The sequence below is a fragment of the Neolamprologus brichardi genome, chromosome 1, assembly GCF_056152115.1.
Source record: "Neolamprologus brichardi isolate AB-2024 chromosome 1, ASM5615211v1, whole genome shotgun sequence".
NCBI classification, from domain to species: domain Eukaryota; kingdom Metazoa; phylum Chordata; class Actinopteri; order Cichliformes; family Cichlidae; genus Neolamprologus; species Neolamprologus brichardi.
In genome coordinates this window covers 39,868,982-39,893,271 of record NC_142104.1, presented here as the reverse complement: position 1 = coordinate 39,893,271, position 24,290 = coordinate 39,868,982, and the positions used below count along the sequence as shown (strand labels likewise).

Sequence of the window (24,290 nt, the reverse complement as noted above, 5' to 3'; positions counted from 1 at the left end):
TGGAAGCGTTTGGGAATTGACTTGTTTCTAGAACAGCCTCAAGTGGCCATTGCAGGTACTGCAGCTTTTACCACTTGTGTGTTGGCTTCATTTCTTAGCCCTGAAGGTGGCGTTGGGCAGGACGCCCTGTTTTCTTAAAATTAACAAACATGATTTTTCAACATTTCTCTGGTTTGTGAATATCAGACAAACCTGGAGGAAAGGATTCAGTAACGCGTGTGTGTCTGTGTGTGTGTGTGCGTGCGTGTATCTGTGTGTGTCTGTGTGTGCGTGCGTTTATCTGTGTGCGTCTGTGTGCGTGCGGTCCTGGATAAACCAGTCTGGGTTATTTCCCTTCTTTACATTAGTTTCTACCAGACTTAATCCAACTGCCCCACTAGCTGATCACAGCTTTGTTTCCAAGGGAAGTCTACGATGTTTGATGAAGACACAATTCCTCTGTTGATTTAAATAGTCTGTTGCCAGTAGCGGCACAGTATTTGCTCTTGACCTCTACAAGAACGACTCCTCTGAGTGACGGCGTCCCGGGCCGTTGGTGGCAGGAATCTGTTACAGTTGTTACATCAGAGTTTCAGGCAGTGAAGCGACTCCATGTAGGGAACACCTGCAGAGAAAGGCCGGGGCACAGGAATGCAGCGAGTGTGTGTGGTATGATATGAATGCATGTGACAGATGCACAGCAGGGCGTGAGCCTGTACCTGGCTGTGGGAATGCACCGCCATCGCTCCAACACTACTACTGTCAGATGTGTATTCGAGTGTCGATACAGACACAAGTGCCCGTTTCATACCTGCCAGCCGGCAGACGGATGCAAACGACAGCAGGTTTTATCGCTCTTATCTTCATGTTCCCATTAAATGCACAGAAGCAAGCAGTGAGGCTCAGGCAACCTGCTCTTTATCACACCATATTTGAATGGTAAGTGAGCCGCGCAGCTCTGCTAGCACAGAGGTGTCTGCTGAGCTCCGTTCACTGGAGAGGCCATGATTATTATGATTATTATGATTATTTTCATTGTCTAGTAATCCAGCAGCTGCCCCCCCCCCCCCCCCCCCCCCCCCCCCCCATTTCATGAAAAAGAAAAAATCCAAAGTAGAAATCCAGTCGTCCTGTTTGAGAAGGTGAAAGCAGCGTTTTTGGGTAACATTTACATAAGAAGAAACTTATCTTATATCTAATGTTTCTGAAGTTTTGCTTCAATTTTCTTTCACTTTCTGCTCCTTTCGTGCAGTGTGCAGTGGGAATGCAGTCAGACATGTTTTCAGTGTGATACTATTTTTATTGATCCAGGCTACACATTCAGACATTTCATACATTTCATACATTTCATACATTTCATACATTGCCACAAACAGAAAACAATTTCAGGTAGTCTCAGTGCACAGATGGCACACAGTGTCATGTGGGTTACAATTTTTTTTTCTCATGATCATTTCCTGTCTGTATGTTCTGCAGTGTAGTGAAGCTGGGTGCGAGTCACGCACTCAGCATATGTTTTCTGCAGATCACGATGTTGTGTTTGGGGTGTAGGAGCGGGTCGTGACAGGTTACCCCCCCAAAGCTGACGGCACCATGCGCAGCATACTGTAAGCAGCAGAGGAGCATGTGTTTGTTTTGGGTGAAAAAGAGGGGCAGAGGTTACCTGTTTGATTTTACAGTATGGGCTGGTAAACTGATAGTATAGCTGGGTTTTTCCAGTTCAAAATTGGCCTTTAGCAGAGTGACTATACAAAAGGCATGTGTTACCTAATTGGACAAAAATGTGTGTGTGTCGATGTTATTTCTGTCCATTTGTTACAAAAAAATCAGTACCTTTATATGATATAGTTTATTTATTCCAGATTTGGAAAATAATCTTGTTACAACAATAACAAAAAAATTAAAAATGTTTTGGGGAAAAAAATGGATTTAAAAGAAAACACTGAGTGGCAGTTATTTTAGGAAGGAAAAACTTTGTCATCTTCCAACTTGAGTTTCTTCTAATTTGTCCATTGGACATGAATTCTTGTTTTTTTTTTTAAAGTTTTTTAATTAAAACTCACAGCCTGTTCAAAAGAACAAGGAGGAAGTGATAAAACTATTGTCCAGGCGTAGGTGGAATCCTGACTGACTTTTATGGTCAGATCAGAGATCGGACTCACCTGTCAGGTTAAAGAAGTAAAACGACAACAAACAATTCTTTTACCTGCAGACACCACGAAGCTGAGAGATATAAGTGAAACAGATGAATGCGCTGTAAATCTAAATGCTCAGAGTTTATAAAAGGTTTTTGTTGTCTCCATCTTTTATACTTGTCCATTAATATTACAGCATCCTGAGTGGGTGTCTGGAAGGTTCCAGATTGTAGGTGCCAAAATCACGTGCATCACTCACCATGAAAATGTTATAATTGATAACAGAGGTGTGGTTACGTAGTCAGTTTGTGCTTCGTACCCTCTCAGAAGCACTTCAGTCACCAGGTCAGTGTGTACCACCGATGTCGTCCAGCTGCCATCTGTGGTATTAGTCCTGCCGCTGACAGCGCGCTGAGGTGGCGAGATTAAGAACAGGAAGGTGTCTGGCTTTGTTTTCTTTTGTGAGAGTGTGGTTCATTTTCAGGTCTATTAACAGCTCACAGAATGTCTCGTACGTATTTACATGACAGTTTTCCTGCAAAATGTTAGAAAGGATTTGGATTTGAAAACTGAAAAGAAATGGCAGTGCAGTTATGTAAATGACTGAAACAGGTTGCAATGACTCATTGCTGGAACTTTCCGTTATAAAGCTTAGATTAAACCAGTTTTGTGTCCCTCTTTGATTTGGAGCCCAAGAGGCGGTCGTGCTTTGGTTGTTGGACAGACGAACAAATGAAATGTGAGAATTCGTGGCACTGATTAGGTGCTACGCTAACGGTTTCCCCGCTGGTCTCAGTACTAAGCTAACCTTGCTGGCTGCTGGTTATGTTCAGCACACGCAAACGAGAGTGAACTCCGCAAGAAACCGAACATGTGAATCTAAAAAAATACGCCAACGACTTAAGCATTTTGGGAAAGTTACATCGACTCTAACTTAGCGCTATAGCTTACTTTCCATAACAGCCACTCGTCATGTGTAGCCCACATAACTGCTCTAAGATCATTTATTGTATCCATTATGTTTAAGGTCACTGCAAATGATGAACCCAGTCATTGTTCTTTATTGATTCCCCTTCTCTGATCTTTTTCCTCCCACCCACACTTCGCAAACAGAATTTGGGTATGCTTTGCACGAGAGTTGAACCTTTACTCTGAATAAGACAGCACAAAGGTCAAATGATGCTGTAACTGTGAAGCTCTTAGTGTAATGCTACCAGGTCTCATACACAACGACAAACAAGTTTCCTTCTACTATTCAACCTCAAAGCCAGCCATACTGCTGTGATGTAACTGTAGATACCTGTGTGCGGCTGTTGTGCTCTAAAATACTGCAGTTGTAGTTGATTAGTTTGGGATTTTTTCGTGGACTTTGGTAATAAATTTGAAGGTGAACTAACAAAAAACCTAGCTTGTTGCCATGACGACAGCAGAGTTTACCTGTGATTTCACCCTCGCTGACACTGACTGACATGCTGCACTCAGGCTGTTTTTGCTCAGATGAAATCCATCCTTCAGGTCATAGTAAACGCTGTTGGACAGCAAAAGTGTGTCACCTCTTAAAATGGGGAAAACATTTCGCCCATCACTTAACAGTGATGAGAATTTCTTCACAGACGAGGTGGTCGACAGTGGGGAGAGATATCACAAGTGGCACAGTGAGGTGGTTGTTGGGTTACATCATTGGCAGCTGACGACGAGGCCACTAAGCTCTTGTTATACGAGTGGAAATCTTTGGGATTTTTGTGTAATCTGTTTAAATCCTTGTACTTTATTCAGCATAAATTCTATAGCAATAACTCTAAATTGAAAATCAAACTGCTCTGCTCCCTTTCAATTAGAGAAGTAACTAGTTCAGTCAACCTCACGGCAGATATGAGCTGACGGTGCAGTCAACGAATGCGACTGCCGCTAACAACATCCACTTTTCCTTCTTTCTTTTTGTGGCTGCTGCTACTTCTCTCGCACACTAAGAAACTCTCTTCCCGCAACACAAAATCCACTCACACAGGCGCATTAAGCTGTATCTACCTTCATTTGCTTAATGAATGAAAATGCTCTTGGTGCAGATTGTGTGTTTCTCTCTGCTTTCACAATGCTCTAAGCTAACGCTAGCCTTTCTGCTAACCAGAGGTGTGGCTGAGTCACTGCAACAACCAATCACTCACGCTTTTCTTCATGAAGGTTTAGCCAAGTATGTTTAATATTATTTGTCTTGTTAAAGAAAGCAATAAAATTAATAATTGTGTTGTCCTGTTAATGCTATGCAGTGAGTGTTAATTTTATCAGTAGCTCAATAGCCACATTAGATTTTACAGCTAATTAGCTTTGACAGCTAATGTGGCTATTGGGTAACTGACATTAGCTAAAGGGCTAATATTAATGTGTGCGCTGGATACATTAATATTTATGACAGCCAGAGCTTCACTGACGTCTCAAAGTTCCTCATGTTAAGTCTTGTGAACGTCTATTCTTCAAGGGTTCGAGGTGTTGGGTGAAAGTGAAAGAGGCCAAAGATGTATTTAGATATCAATTAACATATATCTTCTTTTTTTCAGGCGAACTTACATAAAAGGTTATAATAAGCTTTATTCTTGGCCACGGCAAGAGACTAGGAATCATTCTTTTATATGTAAGGCAACAACAGATGTCAGGTTTATATAGTGGATTGTCATTTATGCTTAGAAATATCTACTCATATGCTTAGAGTTTTATAATCAGTGTCATGTTGGTAGAGGTTTGATTCTTAGTAGCCTGTGGAGACTCTGTGTGCCTCCCAGAGCACTCTGGCATGCACGCACAACTTAAGGTCAGGAGAGAGGTTATATCTGCTCTTAATGAACCCTAATGAACCTATGTATATTCATGTAACCTCAATAAAAGAGCAGTGTTATGGGGGAGCGGACGAGAGCGACTGGGGTCAAGCGAAGGGGCGGCGTTTGTCCAGTTCTCTCCCGTGCACGAGAAACATAAAGAACTTTGCCTGCTCGTGTCTTGCTTTTGCTGTGTAATTAAATTGTCTTCAACGTTCCAACGAATAGGTTTAAGCTACAAACCTATCAACAGACAAGACTGTTTTCCTAACTTTATAAAATAAAATTTAAGACACGAATAAATCCGTGAACATAATTTTACTGAAGTGATATTTGATTAGTAAAATAAAAAAATGACATGTTGGTGTTGTTTATTTGGACCACACTTATTTTAGCTCTGTGTGAGTCTTTCACTGCACGCTGCTCACATTTACACTCACACTAGGTTCTGTTCCCTGCTCTCGGTATCACTGAGTGCACCCCTCACAGCTGTGCTGAAGAGAAATTAATCTAAATTAAGGTTGACACAACACATTATGTTACATGGAGTTATCACATTATGTGACCTGTAAACTCTTGACCCTTTGTTATTAGCTTGCCTCATGCTGTGTTAGCATAGTGTTGAATATATGATATGAGAGAGACATCTGTGGAGTGCAGAATTTCTCATCACACATTAACCCGTGACACGATAAAGTTTCTTTCTTATTGTCTTCTTAATACGTGGGAACGGTGCGACGTCAATATCTTTTAATCTTAGCTCAAGAGAAGCCAGTCGAATAAACCACCTATCATGCTAAACACAAGGATCCTCTGTGTTTTATCTTTTATCTGAGCTTTTACATCGTATTGTCGTTCGTCCCTTACTTGCCTGTCATCTGACACCCACAGTACTGAAAAGAAGATTTTAGGACGTTTATGCTTAAAAAAGGAAAACGAACATCGATTGCATGGACGAAGAGAATTGAAGCAACAGCAATGAAAGGCTTTAAACTGTAAATCTGTATTTTGGTGTTGAAGTTAAGATTAGGACTGTCCCCATGCCGAGCGTCATGTTGCAGTGTAAAACAGAAGCCCAGTTTTCTCACTCTTCAAGAGCAGCACAGTTCCTCCTAAAGCTCCGGCCAACTGCCTGCAGCTTCCTGTTTTCAAAAGTTTCCCAACGCTGTTGTGTACAGCTGCTGCTGCTGCTGCAATACTTGTTACGTAATGTCACAGCCTGGGTAGGAGGTGAGAAGTGGCCTCTTACAGTCGTCAGGTGACTAAACCTGAAGGCTCAGCTGATGTGCTCATTCATTCCATGTCATCCTTGGAATGAAAAGCTTCCAAGGATGACATTTTTGTTTTATTCATTCTGAGCAAAGTTTTATTTTTGTTGGTGAAATTTCAGTAAAAACACTTGTTCACTAGTTTCTTCTCTTTTTCTTTGCTTGGTTGTTTTAACAGGAAACTCAGCTTTCCTCTGCTCTTTGTGCCTTTTGAGACACGAGTCTTCATCGTAGTATTCAGTGTAGTATTTTGGGTATTTGTGTAAATACTACCTGCTGCCTGTTTCCTGGGAGACAGCGAGGCGTCCCAGAAAACAGGCCTGAGTCACTCGGCTGGCAGTAAACAGTTGAGAATGAGGGAATGAGATGGGAATGAAAGGGAGAGGGATTAGTGCTCCATAAATGCCCTGCGGGAAAGGTCCTGCCCTACCTCCACCTGTGAAACTTGAGACTGCACTCTGGACTTCACAATAGTTTCGTCCCTGCTCACCAACCCCCTGCTGTACTGTACATCAGCTGTTATTTGACCTCAGGTGACCTCGGGACTCGAGTAAAGGCAGGTCGGACGTGCTTGGACTCACATTCTTGGGGCTCTACGAGAGCTGCTTTGCATACTTCACAGTTCCAAGTCGTCCTTATTTTTCGGATAAGTTAATGTTCATCTTCTGTCTTAAAAAGGCTTTTTGAGTCCTGATAACGATAAGGTTTCAGCAGCAGCTGTGTGCCTCACAGCAGCGGTTTGGGGACCGCTGCCTTAGATAACTGCATTATCTACATCAGCTCTCTCTGACATCATACAGAGTCAAGGACAGGAAAAAGTGTCTGAAACAAAGCAGCTGGTGTAGCCTGAATCTTGAGCTTTTGTTGCACATGCCTGCATATGTGCTGAGCTCACGTTTAACACGAGAATGCAGCAGAATGTCCAAGGTGGCAAATAATAAATCCATCAAAGCCTTCTGTAGCATAAAGGACAGCAGAGGGTTGTGTGGAGCAGGCGTGGGTGAGTGCAGGGTAACTTTGCTGTCACAGACAGGACAGGCTGTTTGACTGTGAGTGGGGAAAGTGCAAGGTCACTTGGTGCACAGATTCCAGTGTTGCAGCAAAGCATGTAATGGACAACTTGGCTTTCACTCATCTTTCTTTGTATTCCCTCCTGTCGTTTCTCTCCTCGTCTCCCTCCATCACTCACAGCCTCGTTTTCCATGAAACGCAGTCAGATTCCCACTGGGCTGGATTGGCCTGTGGTGTTAGAGTTGTGGCTGAGCATACACACCTTCCTTAAGCATCACAGAGGTTCACAGAGCAGGACATAGAGGTCATGTGTGCCTTGACATTGTGCTGCTGCTAGATAAGGCTCACCACACATCATTTGCCTTTCCAGCTATTATGTAAACACCACTTCCTACCCTTCTCTTTTCAGGCACACACAGAAATAGGTCTGTAATGCTGGGGAACAATGCGAGACTGAGCTCACGTCGATAAGTGCCGAAGCTCGGCGCTGTCGTCACTCAGCCTTTTCCTGCTTTTCTCCACAGCTCGGTCCATCCACAGGCTAAAAGTGGCCCAATGTTAGGCCTGGTGATTAGAGCAGGGCGATATGACCAAAAATATTTATCACGATATACATTTGAAAATTTGCGATAACAATATAACTGACGATATAATTGACACTAGACAAAATACTTTACAACTCCACAACTTTATTAGTGCAAAAAACCCCATCAATGTATTTTCACTTAAACAAGCAGCTGTTTTTTATGTGCATTAAAGTTGTTGTGCATTAAATGTAACAGTGAAAATTCCTTGCTGACAGTTTAACCAAAAGGCATTTCCAGTGGAAATTGGCCGACATATCCTCAGCATAAGCATGCATAATATCCACAAAACTTAAAAAGAGGTTATACACACACAATATTATGTTGAAGCACAGTACGTATCACTCCGCGAGGCTCCAGCCTACGATAGCCGTAATGCTCCGACAATCCATCAAGTGGTGCGGGTTCGTAGCTTAGCAAAGTCGTACTAAAACATTTGACAGATTTTCGAGCACCGTGTACATAAAATCGTTTCGAGGTCAGTAAACACAACCAGAATTCATACATAAGGCACACGGGATTATAAGGGGCACTGTCGATTTTCAGAAAAATAAATAAAAGGATTGATTTTAAGTGTGCCGTATTTTCCAAACAACACGGTAATAACGACGGCCCGCTAGCATGCGCTACCAAAAATAGTGCTTTGGTGTGTATCTGATGGACAAAAGCTAAACCAGTTCCACACCACTGAAGTTGCAGCATTTTTACAAACCAGTTCTGGTTCATCCGTTTCATTCAATGATCCGTTTTCGCTCTTCTCATTCTTCGTCGCCGCCATGTGCATATGTAAACATAGGCACTGTGCATGCACGTTTTACCCATATTCTATCGCGATATTTCATTTTCCTATCCTTGCCCAAAATGACACCGGTATTACCGTGAACGGTATGATATAGCCCAGCCCTACTGGTGATGCATGTGTTTCTGCTCATCGCACCAATGAATACGTCTGTCGCAGGGACCGTTCTCCACAGGGGCATTCCCATTTTAACCAGGATGGTAATCCTGCAAACTGCCATTTGATGAGGTCCCGGATATTTCTCCTGTTGGATTGGGTGTCACAGTAAAATAGCATAGAAATCAAACCTGCTGCACAGCACGGTTATTGCATGTATTACATGATGGAACTAAATGTCCAACCACGCCGGGCTCGTCTGGTTTGGGAGGTTTCAGTCAAATGCTGCATTCGTGACACGAAGAAGATTTCAAGTGGAGCGAGCATCGTTGGACAAACAGCGGCTGCTGTGGTTGGGTAAAAACGTGGTCACGTTTTCTGTGATTGTGATTCAACAGCCACTCCTTTGTTTCTTTCATCTCAGAGCCCTCAAACAGAAGCTCTCATCGAGCTGTAGCTATGCAGACTCCTGTCACAGCATTCATCTATACGTTTCCCCTACACTGTGACCACAACACTGTGCAATCAGTTCAAGTGATTCATGGCTACTCAGCTAATTCAGTTCACTTGCATTAGAACCAAATAAACCGTATCAGCATTCCCAGGTTTAGCCAATCCAGGATTATCCAGTTAATCCTGGATCTTTTAAGCGATGTAAAAAGAACAAGCTCCATAGGTGTGGACGTGAGGCTTTACTGGTGCTTGGCTCACTAAACCAAAACTTATTCCTACAGTTCTGTCACAATATAACATATAAACTACAATTTGATCAAAGGTTTCTTTTGTAATGAGCAGGAAATGTATTTAACATAAATGAACTAGTTGGACTAACCATAAAAGCTTTGAGCTAGTCTCGCTGTCTCTGACCTCAGTTGCTGAATTTTCTAGTGTTACTAGTACTCAGGATTTAATTGGACTCCCATGTGAAATAATCTGGTTATAAATGGTAAAAAATTAAAAGCATGAAATGAAGAAAGATCATCAACCAGGTGTGAGATCATTCTGTCCGACCATAATAAAACAGCACTGAGTGTGGTTCATGCTATCATAAGCAAACATATTTGATCATGTGACTAAAATGCTGAATTGTCATTTCCTGCGGCAGTGCTTGACTTCTGCTTTTTAGTGGGATTTTCTTCATAAAGGACTTTTTATTTTCCCCTCAAACATACAATTTCTAAATGCTGGTTTCTTAATTACGGTTCATCAGTGTAATTACCTGCCTCACATTAGACACATGTCTATCATGCTAAACCAATATAATTTCACTAATGTGCACACTCGACTCACTGAAGCACATTATCGTTCTTTATAGCCCTGACCTAACTGTTCCAAACAATGAGGCATTGAAACCTATGAGGCTGCTCCCTGAGAGGCATCGGGCAGCAGTGACTCAGCTGTACAGTAACCAGGCGTGTGGCCTGCACAGCCTATATTTCTGAGCTGTTATCAAACGTTAACGGTGTGTCTGTGTCCAAAAGTGAAACCTGGGGAAAAGGGAAGCGACTGAAGTTAGCTTATGTTATTAACGCTCCGCCTCCATCTCAAACCCACCATCCTAGCAAAGAGAGTGCAGGGCAAGTATAGGCCGTTTGATTTAAGTTATGCAGGAAAACAAGAGGATGCGCCTCGATAGCAGGCAGAGGCGTGGTCGGTGTGTCTTCCTGGAGTAACAGCGGTCAGTAGCAGACCTCTTCCTATGAGACTGACCTCTGAACTCAGCACTGACATCGGCTTCCTGAAAGCGTGCAGGACCTGAGGAGGAATGAGACAATAATTCCTGCAGTTTCCCTCTGTGTCCTGTGCTGTTAGGGTAGAATAGTCTTTGTCATTATACAAGGACAACAACATAACTCTGCTGTGATCAGCAAAATAACATTAAGTATAAATATTAAAAATGATAAATAGATTATTAAACCTGAGACAGTGCTTATATAGGGGTACATGAGTGTCCTGACAGTTATCAGTGCACCTCGTTGTATGTGGAGGGGTGGGGCTGATGGAGGCCACAGCCCGAGGAAGAAGCTCCTCTTGGTCTGTTTGTGTGGGATTGTATTAGTCTGTGGTGTGGGCCCTCCAGCTGTACGGCCCTGCCACAGTCCAGCAGCTGTGCAGCTTCTGCACCGCACTGCGATGCAGTCTGTTAGGATGCTCTCTATGGTGGTCCTGGAGAAGTTTAGCAGCAGTTTCTGGGGCTGGAGCTGTGCTTCCTAAGGAAGGACAGCTGTCTGCTTTTTCAAAAGAAAAGGTTCCTTTCAAAACAAAGATCTATGGATCCAGCAGCAGATGTTCAGCTCGAGGCTGATTCTTTGCAGTGCTGGGGACTAACAGAGTACATGTACTGCCGTTACATATTTAAAATACAAAATATAAGTAACTGTATTCTGTTACAGTTACCGTTTAAAAAGGTAGTATTCAGAATACAGTTACTTTGTTGAAATAAATGGATTACACGGCGGTCTTTTCCTGTTTCATATGTTCGGCTATGCCCTCTCTGTTTTTGGGGCTCTAGAGGCTCTGATGTCTGTGTCTCAGTCTCGTGACCCATGTCACCTCTACTTGCAGGAGCATAATGATGTGAAGAAATATTTTAAAAAATTATTTACAAAAATGATTTAATATGAAGGCAACAGGCAGAGTGTTACAGGCATCGCCCTAAAGCATGTAGCCTGATGGGCAGTGTAGTCCGTGCTGCAGGGAGAATGGACTGTCATACCCGTTATGTGTCTGAGAGCGAGGGAGGGAGAAAAAGGAAAAGTACGATCTGTCATCGAGCAGAAACGGGAGCTGGAAACATGTAAATATAATAATAACCACTGCAGCCAAGAAGAGTGCCTGACGAGCCCAGTTGTAAGTAAGCTATTAAGACTCGACTGTACACCGTGTTCGTGTTTTCCTCTGAAACAATAAGTTCTGTTGGAGCAGCCTTTCAACGCCTCTCTCTGTCTCTGCTAGCAAAGTTGACCCAGACAACAAAGTAAAGCTAGTTTTCAGCTACGAGCCCGACACGAACCCGACGTATTAGCCAGAGGTCTCTTTACTACGGTTCAGAGCCGCGGACCTGTTTTATATACGCACGGAATAATTTTCTACACGAGATCGTTGCAAAAAGTGCAGCCTTACCTAATGTCCACCTACTGTTACTCATTTATATTAAGATTTAAGCATCTAGTTGGTATGACGAGTAACCTTCAGTAACAGTAATAAATCACATTCATGTAGTTGTAAAAAAGCATGATAATATATTAAGTAATCCAAAGTATTCAGAATACGATGGAATACGTTACAAAATACATTTTGGGGCATGTAATCTGTAATCTGTAGTGGAATACACTTTAAAAGTAACCTCCCAACACTGGTTATTTGGCCTTGTAGTTTATTCTGCATATTACTGTTACTTTCACAAACTTCTACAGCTCCACAGATGAGACTTATTATCAGAAAGTAACAACTTTAGAATTCCTGTCTTTAAAAAATCATCCATGTCTGAATCACAGCAGTGTAACGTTATTGTCATCATTATGAAACCACACTCATGTAGATTGATTTAGTTTGATGTCTTCTTACCATTTTAAAAAAGTAACCTGACCTTGAGCCTGGTTTTCACGCGCTGCATTACATCATGTTAGCGGTCTGTGAAGTGATTAAACTGAAACTTAAGTAAAAGCAGGACGATGAGCATCAAACATCTGCACTTCTTCGTGAATACGTATATTCAGTGTGAGTGTCAGCACTGAATGTTAGTGCTTCTCAACAGAAATCATTAAACTGGTACTTCCAGTGTAAACTGTTGCTAGCTAGTATACATATTGAAAGCTGTCTCCTAAATAAGGGCCTTGTTGGAAAAAGTATTAAAAATAATCTTAATTGTCACTAATTTGCTTTGTCTCATGTTTTTAGTATCGGTCCAATATTATCATTGAAGTGTGAACATTTGATTTGGTTTAGTTTCACAAACATGAATCCTGACTTAATGTCCGTGTGAAAGCGTGCAGCTCTTAAACTCTTTTGTCGAGTGGGACAAAAAAACTTGATATCAGAAGTTTTCTAATGGTGATCTTTTTGGTATGACATGAATGTAGCTTTAGCCTTCGATGAGCTTGTCCCAGAGGACGTTCTTGAACCGTCACGTCTTTGATAAGACTGTTTACAGCCATTCTAGAGACTTCAGATAACATTTTCATATTTGTGGTTATTTTTTGAATTGTAGACACGCCTGTAAATGTCACACGGATCATTTTTGGCAGCTCTTTGCCGTAGTTAACGACAAACAATTCAGAGATCCCATTCATGGCCGCCGTCCTTCCCAGTTAAGTGGAGGGTGTGTCTGTATTTGGGGGGAAAAGGGGAATGTGTATAGCCTTGATAAAAGAGCCATTACTGAGCAGCCTTTGTGGAGCCTTTCACTGCTCCCATGTGCAGTGAAAGGGGGGGCTTGTTCCTGCCTGGCAGGCCCGAGCCCTGCGCTGTGGGTCCGTCACCTCAGCCTCAATAGCAGGCCTGTCTGGAGACCCTGTGTCACGACTTCCTGAGAGGGAAGTTGTTTCAGCTGGTGGTTCGCTGGCTTCTCACGTTGGAAAATGTTGCTGTGAATGTTTCGTCACACAAGTGTCTTAACAAGAGCTTAGACGTGGATGTTGCCTAAAAATGAGCCTCTGTACTTTGTATTTGATTAAATAAAGTCAGAGACAGTTTTCACAAGTGTGTGTGTGTGTGTGTGTGTGTGTGTGTGTGTGTGTGTGAAGGACAGTCTGTCTGTAGGAGGAAAGGAATCTTGTAATCAGCGTATAGTTAACCTTGTGCTGTTTCTGAAGAGTGGGAGTGTTTCCTTAGCGAATGCTAACACAGGCTGTCTGTTCAAAAGAACACATTTCATTTCACTGCCTTCACACTGTGATGTCACACAGATAAAACTCAGAGTAGTTTCATAAGCAGTATTAGAGCAGAAAAGTTCGCCATGCTGTTACACGCCACCATGATGCTTTGCTGCAGGGGTCATTCCTCCTTTCATGAGTGTAAACTGACCCGTATTTAAGAGAATGAAAGGAGATGACAGGGTGATTTAAATTACATACTAACATTGGCTGGCTTCATATGTTGTTACTGGTAAGTGACATTTGCTGGTGGAATCTAGTCCACCAGTTGCGTCCCAGTGAGAGAGCTCAGCGTGTCTGCTCTGTGGCCCAGGGCTGACACTGTCACTCAGCGGGAATGCGCCTCCACAGTGTGACCTGGAAGAAATGAAATGTCACGCGTGAGGAATGCTGAGGGGTTAGCAGCACTAGCCAGGTTAGGGGGGTTTGTTGTCTTGGAGCTGCAGAGAATTAATACTGATGTGTGAAACGGATCAACACAGGAAGGAAAGCTGTGCTCTTTCCCCCTGAGATCAAGTCAAGACACTAGTTGGATCCTTTTTAACTGTGAGGTTGGACCTTTTGGACCTACGGCATTAATATTAAACCCGAGCAGGGCTTACTCCTTATTCATAATAACCAATGAATCAGGCTACGGTAGGAAAATGTTTCTGTGGAAACTTCTGATGGCCGATGTGTTTATATTTTAATGGCATTTATCCTGAAATAAAACTTGCTATACAAAAAGAGCCGTTTTAGATGAAAGTGTTTTGCTCTTATTCTAATAGCAGGGGTGGCAGTCATGGAGGTGCAGTGTTGCTAACTGCACGTGCTAACACTAGCGTGCATTACATACAAAAAGTTGTTTGTGCTTTGGGTTAAAAACCAAAACTTCTCAGCTGCACTTCAGAGCAGGTTTCTGAGTATTTGTCAGAAAATGTTCTCGAGAGCGGTCTTGCTAAGTGTGTTGATTTAGCTTATAGCTATCGGCTATGGTTAGCTTTGTCGCCTTTAAACCTATTGGGGGAAATCTAAACATCAAGACCAAATATTCTTTGCATGCGTCTGTGATATTTGCTGTGAGCAATGACTCACTTTGTTTCATGGCCTTTAAGAGGCACTGCAGTGTTTCCATCTTCTCCTGAAGTTGTGCTTTTTGTTGACTGTAATGCATGATACGTGTTTGTGCTGCCCTCCTTGCAGATGGATGGAGGCCTGCCTGGATGAGGAGTTGCCTCCAACAACAGAGCTGGAGGAGGGGCTGAGAAACGGCGTTTATCTGGCCAAACTGGGCAACTTCTTTGCGCCGCAGACAGTTTCCCTCAAGAAGATTTACGACCGTGAGCAGACACGGTACAAGGTGAAAACATGCAGATGTTTATGCATTTGTCATTTATTTACTGTAATTTGTTACTGTGAGCCTTTGTTCTCCTCTGATGTAATACGTCTCTCTTACAGGCGACTGGTCTTCATTTTAGACACACAGACAATGTCATCCAGTGGCTCAACGCCATGGCGGAGAAGGGACTGCCAAAGGTAAGGCCGGCTCAAAGCCCACAGGGGACACAAATGTGCACAAACGGTCAGTTAAGCATTTACAACCGAGACTTACTGGATTGTGTTGGTTTTGCATATTGTCAGCCAGTTACGTGATGCTAGTGCTCGCATTCAAAGCACACGCTTTGTTTGACATTTCAATTTCTCACCCTCAAGACATCAAATGGTCCCAGGTAGCCTGAGCTAAGCTTGCAAAGAAGTGTGCTAGAGATGACGTTACAGTAAATATGTGACAGGGTGTCGGTCCTGCAGCCAGTGACTGTTAAAAGTAAACTTTGTCAGATTTAAATAAGCGGCTTAAGTCCTACAGTATTAATGGTGCCGTGTCAGTGTTGGGGGGTGGGGGGGCCATTCCTCCGACCTTGTTGTTTTCATGCGTTTGTCAGAATGGGAAACTGCTGGGACATTAAAAGTCACACAGTTTTAGTTTATTGCTCAGAATGTTTGGAGACACTTACTTTACCCGATGAGGTTTCTTTATCAACCGAGGTCATGATAGCAGCTACAGGTAATATCAGATTACAAATAAGATGCCAACCCCACAAAAAAGCAGTTCTTTATTTTTACTTTGTTCTTGCTTTTGAGTGGGATGTCAGAAACTCTGTAATTTAAATTTCCTCAGGCATTGAGCTGTTTGTCTGACCTGAGTGGGTGTGTTTTTTTTTTTTGCCTGATAATTAAACCAGACGAATGAACAATCGGATGGAAAAAGAGCTCGATGGCCACGGCTGCCAGACGACAGAGAAGGATCCTCAGAGCAGCGCTGAAGTGCAGCTCACCAATACTCAGTTTAAAGAGCACTGCCGTCCCTGTGCACCGTGACAGAACGGTGCTTGACTCTCGTGTCAAATGTTTAAAATCACTAAATGTAGCTTTTATATGAAAAGAATGAGTTTTAGGTTGATTCCCATTTTTGATGACAGCAGCGTTTTTCAGAGTGACTGATTGCTTCAAACAAGCTTTCCCTTCAGTGGACGTTGACTTTGATACTGTGGTCTGAACTCCTCGGACGCTCGGAGTGCTTTGGAGAAGTTGGCAGGTTTGTAAACTGTCCATTCAGGACCTGAAATGTCAGTAAAGGAGCACTCAGCCTAAAACGAGGAAACACTGGCCTGTTGTAGTAACGAGGCTCCTTTGTGAGAAATTTCCACATGAGCAAACTGGCAGCGTGTCATTTAGTTGGACGTGAATAAAATCGACTATCAGACATGAAAATGACCCGCTCGTAGCTGTGTTAAATGTTTCATTCCAGTTGTGCCACAGAGGCAGCGCCAGGGCGTGTGAACAGAAGAGCTGCATTGAGTAATCCCACCATTGAGCTAATATCCTGAGTCACTCCTGCACACATGCTGCGACATGATGAAACCGTTGTCTCTGTGTTTCAGATCTTCTACCCTGAGACCACAGACATATATGACCGGAAGAACATGCCACGCTGCATCTACTGCATACATGCACTCAGGTTTGTGTCTCGTCCTTTGAGTTTGATTTGACAGTAAGGACCCAGCTTTAGCCGCCCTGCAGTTCAGACTGCTGCTGAGGCTCTTTTTTAAAAGCATTAAAGCCTGGAGCGCTCAGCATATGGCGTGACTTTTGAAAGCGGCACAGAGTATGTGCCCATTTGTTTTGATTGCACGCTCAGGTGTAAAGGATGTTGATGCCTTCAAAGCCAGCAGAGCAGATGTTGTCATTGCTCTGAGCTCTGTAATTACCCTCCTAAAGAAAACACACACATGCTGCAGCACTGCCACAGAAATGTGCTCTACTGTAAACACTGGAGTGTGTGGTTTGTCCAACTGGTGCTGTGAGCTGCTGTACAGCAGCTTGTAAACCTTCACGGTTACCGTGGTGGTCGGTGTGTTAAGGCGGCTCTGAAACATCTTCTCAGATGAAGACATGGTGCCTCTGAAAACTGCCATCCCAAATCCTTCTTCTTCATCCTCTTGTGCTGCTGCTCTACTTCACAGCAAAACTAACTTTCCTACCTGTAACCTTTAGAGTTCACTTTTACACATCGCTGTTGTTCAGTCTAAATATCCTTTTAGCCCCAGATCAGCTGATTTATAGGCACATGCTGAATAATCACGTCTTCTTGGTTTGAACCTCTTCACAGTGATAATTAAAAGTAGTATTTCCAGCCTTTAGCAAAGGCACATACAGTACTTTTCATATATTTCATACATATTGGCTGTTCACTATTTGTCGATTGCGTCACCAAAAATGAAACGAGTAGTAAAATCCTGGAGTTGTTGGAGGTGTCAGCCAAGCGCTGGTGTTTATATCCGTTCCTGTGTGACGCTCATCTCTTCTTCTGCACATCTTCACTCATGTTTACTTCTTTTCTCCCCTGTGTTGCAGTCTGTACTTGTTCAAGTTGGGTCTGGCACCTCAGATCCAGGACCTGTATGGAAAAGTCGATTTCACTGGTAAGAGCGCGAGCCTGAACATGCGCATCTGTTTTCTTCGTTTGCTTCTTATTAACCCTTTAAAGCCGGTCAGAGCGGGCACGCTCCGCTTTGCGTAACTTTTTTTTAATCCCGGTAGAACCGGAACCGCGTGAGCTAGCGCAATAATTTTTTTTGCATATGAAACCAGAGGAGTTGTACTTACATCTTATGCCATCAGCTTGTTCTTGGTCACAGTTTCCTTCCACATATAGCTTTGCAAAAACTGCATAAAAAGCGCTTGCAGCAACACAAACATAATATTCCAGAAACACGCTTTGCCGATCCGATCAGCTGTTCGTAACACTTCCCACATTGAAAAAGACGTCAACGCGAACGATCGCATGTCTGCCATTTCCTGCCCGAAACCGGAAGTGACGTCATTTTCGCGGAAAATTTAGTTTTTTACTTGTAGGCCTTAAAAGCCTATACTGGTGTTTTTATAAGTCATGTTTGACTCTATACATTTCTGAATAGTTTCTGGGATGCTTAGGACTCATATTGCACTGCTGGAAATAGTTTATTTTGCTGCTTTTTTGCAAATTTGCACTATAATATTTATTTTCGTTTTTCCTGCAGTATATAAAAATTGCTGTATCTCAAAAATAAAACTATGAAGACACTCAAAATAAATTTCCTGTGGTGGGAAACTATTTTTTGCAACTTTTTTGTATTTAAAGTTTTGAGGGATAAGCCTCTTAAATTTCTGCAAGTAGAAATATATGTAAAAAAAAAAAAAAACAATTTTCAATGTTTTTGTAGTTTATTGCACTTTTTTGCAATTAATGTAGTTACTATGCACTTAATGCATACATATTATTAAAATATGGGCTATAACAGTTGTATTAATGTATATCAACTTGAAATGCTCCCAAAAATGGCACTACAACATAAAAAATATAATATAAGCTCTGGCGGACTTGGTTCTATGGTAGGTCTTAAAGGGTTAACGTCCTTATGTCGTCTTAAATCCAGACCACTGCCAAAGTTAGCGTGCCGCTTACAGGTAACCTGTGGTGCTCATTCTGTATTATGGTTAAACATCACGCTGCTGGGTTTCTTCTGATTGGCTTCCACTTGTAAACAAAAGCTTGGAGCAGCTATGCAGGGAATACTTTTACACTTCCCCTGACCTCATCACATGATGCTAAATGTCATGTCATTGCTATGAGCCTCCACCACTGTAACAACATACAGTAATATGTAAATCATGGTGAAACTGCCGTCAGCCTGAGAGCAGCACTGGCAGCGCTGCGAGTAAAGAGCAGAGGAGCTCCTGGAAATGTGAAAGTCATTAGTAACTGTCAGAGGGTTTCCTGTCAGCCCAGCTCAGCTCGCTGTCCCTGAGCCAGTCTCCAAAATCAGATTATCACACATGAGCCAGGAACAGTCTGTCTCTGCCCCCCCCAACCCTACTCCTTTCTCTCTTTTTCCCTCTCCGCTGCGATCCGTGGATCTGTTCCATCTGCTCTGTCTTCTCTCTCCCAGAGGAGGAGATCAACAACATGAAGAGCGAGCTGGAAAAGTATGGAATCCAGATGCCCGCCTTCAGCAAGATTGGTGGGATCCTGGCCAATGAGCTCTCAGTGGATGAAGCGGCATGTAAGCAGGGGCTCGGGTGTCGCGGGGAGGGGGCGGGCTCTCAGAGCTTCTAATAAATGCTTTAATGAAACGGATGCATTTCTTCCCAGCCGTCTCAGGATTATTCCAACTCAGGAATTTAGGACGTTTGATTGTTGATTAAGTAAGAAACCGTCGGCCTGCCTTTGTTTACTTCAGTCCAGTACAAAGCCAACCTGACATCACTGCGTCAGACGGCATCTCTACAGCCACAGACGATCAGAAACAAACACGTCACGTTTGTGCATTCTTCCAATAAATGATTCCTTAAATGGAGACGTGATCGATAAAGATCTGTTGATGAGTGACGCCTTTACTGTGTCGTATATAACACCAGTTATTCATTTAGTCAGCTGTGGCTCAAAGGACACAATTTTAACAGCCTGGTGAGGCAGCGATGTTACAATCCCACGTTTCAAAGTTTTTCCACAAAAACTAACAAAGTAAACGGTGTGACTGCTTCTCCTCCTCAGTGCACGCTGCTGTGATTGCCATAAATGAGGCCATTGACCAGGGCGTACCAGAGGGCACGCTGGCCGCTATGCAAAACCCCAACGCCATGCTGGTCAAACTGGATCCCAGCTGTGCTCAGCAGTACCACGACACGTTGTACCAGGCCAAAGGGAAGAAGGTGGCCAACTCACGCAAGCGGGTAACTGGATTTACCGTCCACTACTTTCACAGGGCCAGCAGTCACTAGCAGCCTGAGGCGCATTATTTTATAATTAAAGATGAAGGGAGCTCATAGCAGTCGCGTCTGCTTTTTGATTAGAAAATAATTGAAGGTTCAGCCTGAAGATGGAAGAAAATGTTGGCATTAGTCTGCGATGTGCTGAGAATGGCTAAAACGAAGCACTGCCATACTGATGCACTTTGAATGCATGGCCCCAACAACCCTTTAAGCGCACAAACATCTTATTCTAGTATCATGCAGTGCAAACGTGTAACGTGCTGCTCTGCTCTCACAGCAAATGGAGAACGCCGAGGCAGAGAGGGACATCTACGATGAGCTTCTTACCCAGGCAGAAATCCAAGGCAATGTCAATAAGGTCAACGGTAAGCTACATCAGCACACACACACACTCTGTGGTATTTACTGGATTCTGTGGTGCACTCGTGGAAATGCCGACCTCTCTCCAACAGTGAACAATGCTTTGAGTGAAGCTGAACAGGCCTTGCTGGGTGGAGATGAGGATAAGTTGTATGAGGCGCTGAAGGCCATGGGCATTCAGAACCTGCAGCCCCAGAACAAAGCCTGGTACCTGAAACAGCTGCAGGGTGACCGAGAGAACAAAGAGCAGGTGGGGTCAACAGTCTAACAGCCACCACTGTAGCAAGCCAGCGTCCCTCTTTCCACATTAACCTGGTTTCTCCTTCTTAGACGTCTCCAGGAGAAGCCCTGACTAAGGACGAGCTGCAGAGCGGCGTGGACGTGGCCAACGGGATAGCAGAGAGCTACCTAAAGAGTACGACTGTAACACCTGTGTTATAACAAAGTTATCTATGCGTTTGTAACTCTGTTCCTGTCTCTGTGCAGTGCTGAAAGCAGTGGAACGGATCAATAATGCAATCAGAGAAGGTGTGCCAGAAAAGACGGTGGAGGAGCTCATGAACCCTGACGCACAGCTGCCTGAGGTCTACCCGAGCGCTGCAGACCTCTACCAGAGAGAGCTAGCCAGCCTGCAGCAGCAGAGCCAAGAGGTACCCGGACCCAAAGCTCAGTGACTAATGTGAACGCTCACTGACACAGTTCTCAGCAGAGAAACATGTTCGTGTGGCCTTTAATGCCAATTACAGCAGCAGCTGACCGTCCTCCAGTTTATATCACAACAGGCGCTCTATTGGAATCCAGCCTGCTCTGATGATAGCACAGTTTATTTTAGCTTTCACTGAGACGTACACAAAACAGAAAGGACACTAAAGTCTGCACAGACTGAGGTAGGAAGTACTCCTAACCCAAGTTCTCATCTATGTGAGATATACTTTTTTTTCTTTACCCCAAAAAGTTTTTTCGTGTGTTTTCCACGACAGACATCAGAATCCGTCTTTTGTAGCACAGCATGTGCTCACCGTGATGGCAGCCATTGGGTTGTGAACTTGCCGTTGCCGTGTCTCCTTTGGCGCCAATAGTGACCTCATTGTGTGAGAGCGTCAACCACTAACCTATTAGCTAATGCTAGCGAGCCTGGTTAGCAAGCATAAAATGTGCAGGTGCAGTGTTGTCGTATCAAACTCACCTTACCAGTTTCTGTAACTAAGAAAGATTTTATTTATTTCCACATGGAATACTTTGGTCCTGTTTTCCATGCTCCATGTTTGAATTCCCATTTCCTACCCGAGCATGGAGCCATGCTTGGTGTATATTTATTATATACAGGACTGGAAGCGATGTGTATCTTACGACCTCCTTCATGACCGAGTAAACAGTGTAGTTGATTATTTTAGTAGCAATAATGGTAGTTTTACATATGAAGCGCTTTATGTTTCTGTCCCGCAGGGTAACCTTACCCACCCCGAGCTGCTCGTTGCCGTGGAGATGCTGTCATCAGTGGTGCTAATGAACGAGGCGCTGGACGTCGGAGACCGAGGGGCTCTCTGGAAACAACTGTCCAGCACCGTAACTGGACTCAGCAATGTTGAGGATGAGTACGCTCAGAGGTGAGCGCCTACGCCTGGCGTCATCGACACGTCCTTTGTCAAGTCTTGAGTGTTTCTGCGTGAACTCTTTACCCGTGTGCTCCTCAGATACATGGATGAACTGATGCGTCTTAAAGCAGCAGCCAAAGAGGAAGGGTCCGACTATCTGACCTGGAACGACATTCAGGCCTGCATCGACCAGGTCAACCTGGCTGTGCAGGAGGAGCATGAACGTAAGAGGCCACACGATCGCATCCATTCACGTCTTTGTCAGAAACTTCTGGCTGCTCGCTTGTTCACAGGTGTCTCACCTGGTAGATTGGTGTGTTTGCTGATCTCGTGTGTCCTCCCAGGATCAAACCACCACACCATGGAGCCACGATATTTCAGCAAAGTTTGAGATGTTGCTGATGCCATCCAAAAAATGCTGAACATCCTTCTGTTTTAAGGAGTTTCTGTCATTGATGACAGTCTTCCTAATTAAAAGTGTGATTTAGCGCCACAGTCTCAGACGTGCTCGCACAGCAAACATAAACGCGTGGCGCTGCTAGATCATCGGTTTGACACTTTGATATAAAGTTACACACTTTTAACCGACATCCCCGTGGATGGCTCCACTGAACTGCCAATTATTGTACTTCTGCTACATAAATGCTACATAAACATGAAAAGCTTTGTTCCAATTTCCCATCCATGGTAACAATACAACATATAGAGCCAGGTCAGGTAGGGCGAGCTGGAAACTTGGCACCCCGTGTCATCACTTCTGCTCCCTCCCCCTAGTTATAAAAAAATAGATGGCTATGGACTCGAGACACCAGTCCACAAACAAATGAACAGAGTCTCTGGGTAAAACACAAACATACCCATGAATAGAACAGTATGATCTAAGCTCTGATCCATAAAATGTTTTCTTATTTGTTGTATGATATGTTCAAGTTTAAGAACATTTCAGCACCTTTATTAGTTATATTCCCTAGCTTTAGTTTAGTTATAGTGCACCTTTTTGTTAAATACTGCCACATCTTGAATGATATCAAAGAGCTTTTCCGTTGTCGTCCTATGAGAATCACACGTTTACAGACAGCCCAACACTTTCTGTGTGTGTCTGCTTCTGCATTTGTAGGAATTGCTGCCATTGGGTTGATCAATGAAGCCCTGGATGAGGGAGATCCTATGAAGACGCTGTCCATGCTGCAGAGCCCGTCAGCCAAGCTCACAGACGTGGACCCGTCGATTGCTCAGCACTACCATGACAAACTGCTGGAGGCCCGCAGGGAGAAGGCTCATGTAAGGACCTCATGTTCCTGATTTGTGCTGCGCAAAACTGAATAACGTGTTAGGCTGCATCTGCCAAGCACGGGCTGTGGATGGCAATTACTGCGTCACTCAGCCTCTATTTGCTTTTTGTGTGTTTTCCTGTGAACATTATGCAAACAGGCTACAGTTTTAACTGCAGCTTAGACAGTTACAGCCTGGTTTTGGTTTTATTTGACGTGACTTGCGACGCGTGTAGAAGACTTTAATCAACTTACTGACTTGTTTATATGAACTTATAAGTGCAATGTTGAGTCTTATTCGGATGAGATGGACTTGCTACTCTTGGCTCGACTAATGATCCTGGGCTCTACGAGGAGTGTTTGATCGTTCACACATCGTACTGTGTCACTGAAACACAGCTGTTGCAAATATTGCATGATTTAGTGTGTGTGTGTGTGTGTGTGTGTGTGTGTGTGTGTGTGTGTGTGTGGTGTGTGTGTGTGTGGGGGGGGGGGGGGGGGGGGGGGGTGCACAAGAAGCTCACCAGGTGTCATTCATGTGACTCTGTCCTCGGAGCGGTGCTTGATTCAAGTGGACGCTGATGTCATGTGTACCATCCCCCCTTACTTCCTGTCACACCTCTGTGTGGGACGTGTGCGCTTCTCCTTGCTCTCGCTCTTTCCTGAGGCCTCACACGTCGTTTCTGTTGCTCCTCTTTGGTTGATCATTGATGGAGAGGCACCCGTGCTCTCTTTGACTCATTTGCCTGTGTTATCGTTACTGGATGGATGATGAGTCTGTGGAGGTTCTTGTGTGTTTGTGCGCGCTTGTGGTGAGGCAGTCAGTTTGCATATGATGTCACAGAACACTTGTGCTGTTTTCCTGTTGAAGCTGAAGCTCAGCTGCAGGAGCTGGTTATAGCTTTACTGCCGTGCACAAAGGAAGTCTGCACTGACCAAAGGTCCCCTCCAGATTTCTCGAGCGTGGACTCGGTGCATTGCTTTTAGAAAGTAGTCTGGTTTTGCTCCAGCATAAACGCTGATAAGGGAAATGTTCTTATCAAGTCACTGCCCACATTGTTTTCAAAGTCAACATCATCAGGTTCATCTAAAATCTGTAAAAACATCATATGGGAACTCACTTTGAGTACAGTCACCAGAAAAAGAGAGGCTGGGGAGGAAAAAACCTGGATGGGAAAAGCAGCCAGCTATTTTCCTGCTGATTTCACAGGCATAGG

General features: G+C 43.7%; 1 protein-coding gene across 1 annotated transcript in view; it reads left to right on the top strand.

Annotated features, from left to right (window-relative positions):
- Nucleotides 1-24,290, top strand: part of iqgap1 (IQ motif containing GTPase activating protein 1) — a 43,445-nt gene that overhangs the window by 5,366 nt on the left and 13,789 nt on the right. The window contains exons 3-15 of the mRNA XM_006804447.3: nucleotides 14,739-14,895; nucleotides 14,994-15,071; nucleotides 16,478-16,554; nucleotides 17,451-17,518; nucleotides 19,025-19,138; nucleotides 19,630-19,808; nucleotides 20,125-20,212; nucleotides 20,300-20,457; nucleotides 20,538-20,622; nucleotides 20,694-20,857; nucleotides 21,654-21,814; nucleotides 21,902-22,026; nucleotides 22,920-23,083. Of these exons, the coding sequence (XP_006804510.2) occupies nucleotides 14,739-14,895; nucleotides 14,994-15,071; nucleotides 16,478-16,554; nucleotides 17,451-17,518; nucleotides 19,025-19,138; nucleotides 19,630-19,808; nucleotides 20,125-20,212; nucleotides 20,300-20,457; nucleotides 20,538-20,622; nucleotides 20,694-20,857; nucleotides 21,654-21,814; nucleotides 21,902-22,026; nucleotides 22,920-23,083 (1,618 nt within the window). The remainder of the gene's footprint in view (nucleotides 1-14,738; nucleotides 14,896-14,993; nucleotides 15,072-16,477; nucleotides 16,555-17,450; nucleotides 17,519-19,024; nucleotides 19,139-19,629; nucleotides 19,809-20,124; nucleotides 20,213-20,299; nucleotides 20,458-20,537; nucleotides 20,623-20,693; nucleotides 20,858-21,653; nucleotides 21,815-21,901; nucleotides 22,027-22,919; nucleotides 23,084-24,290) is intronic.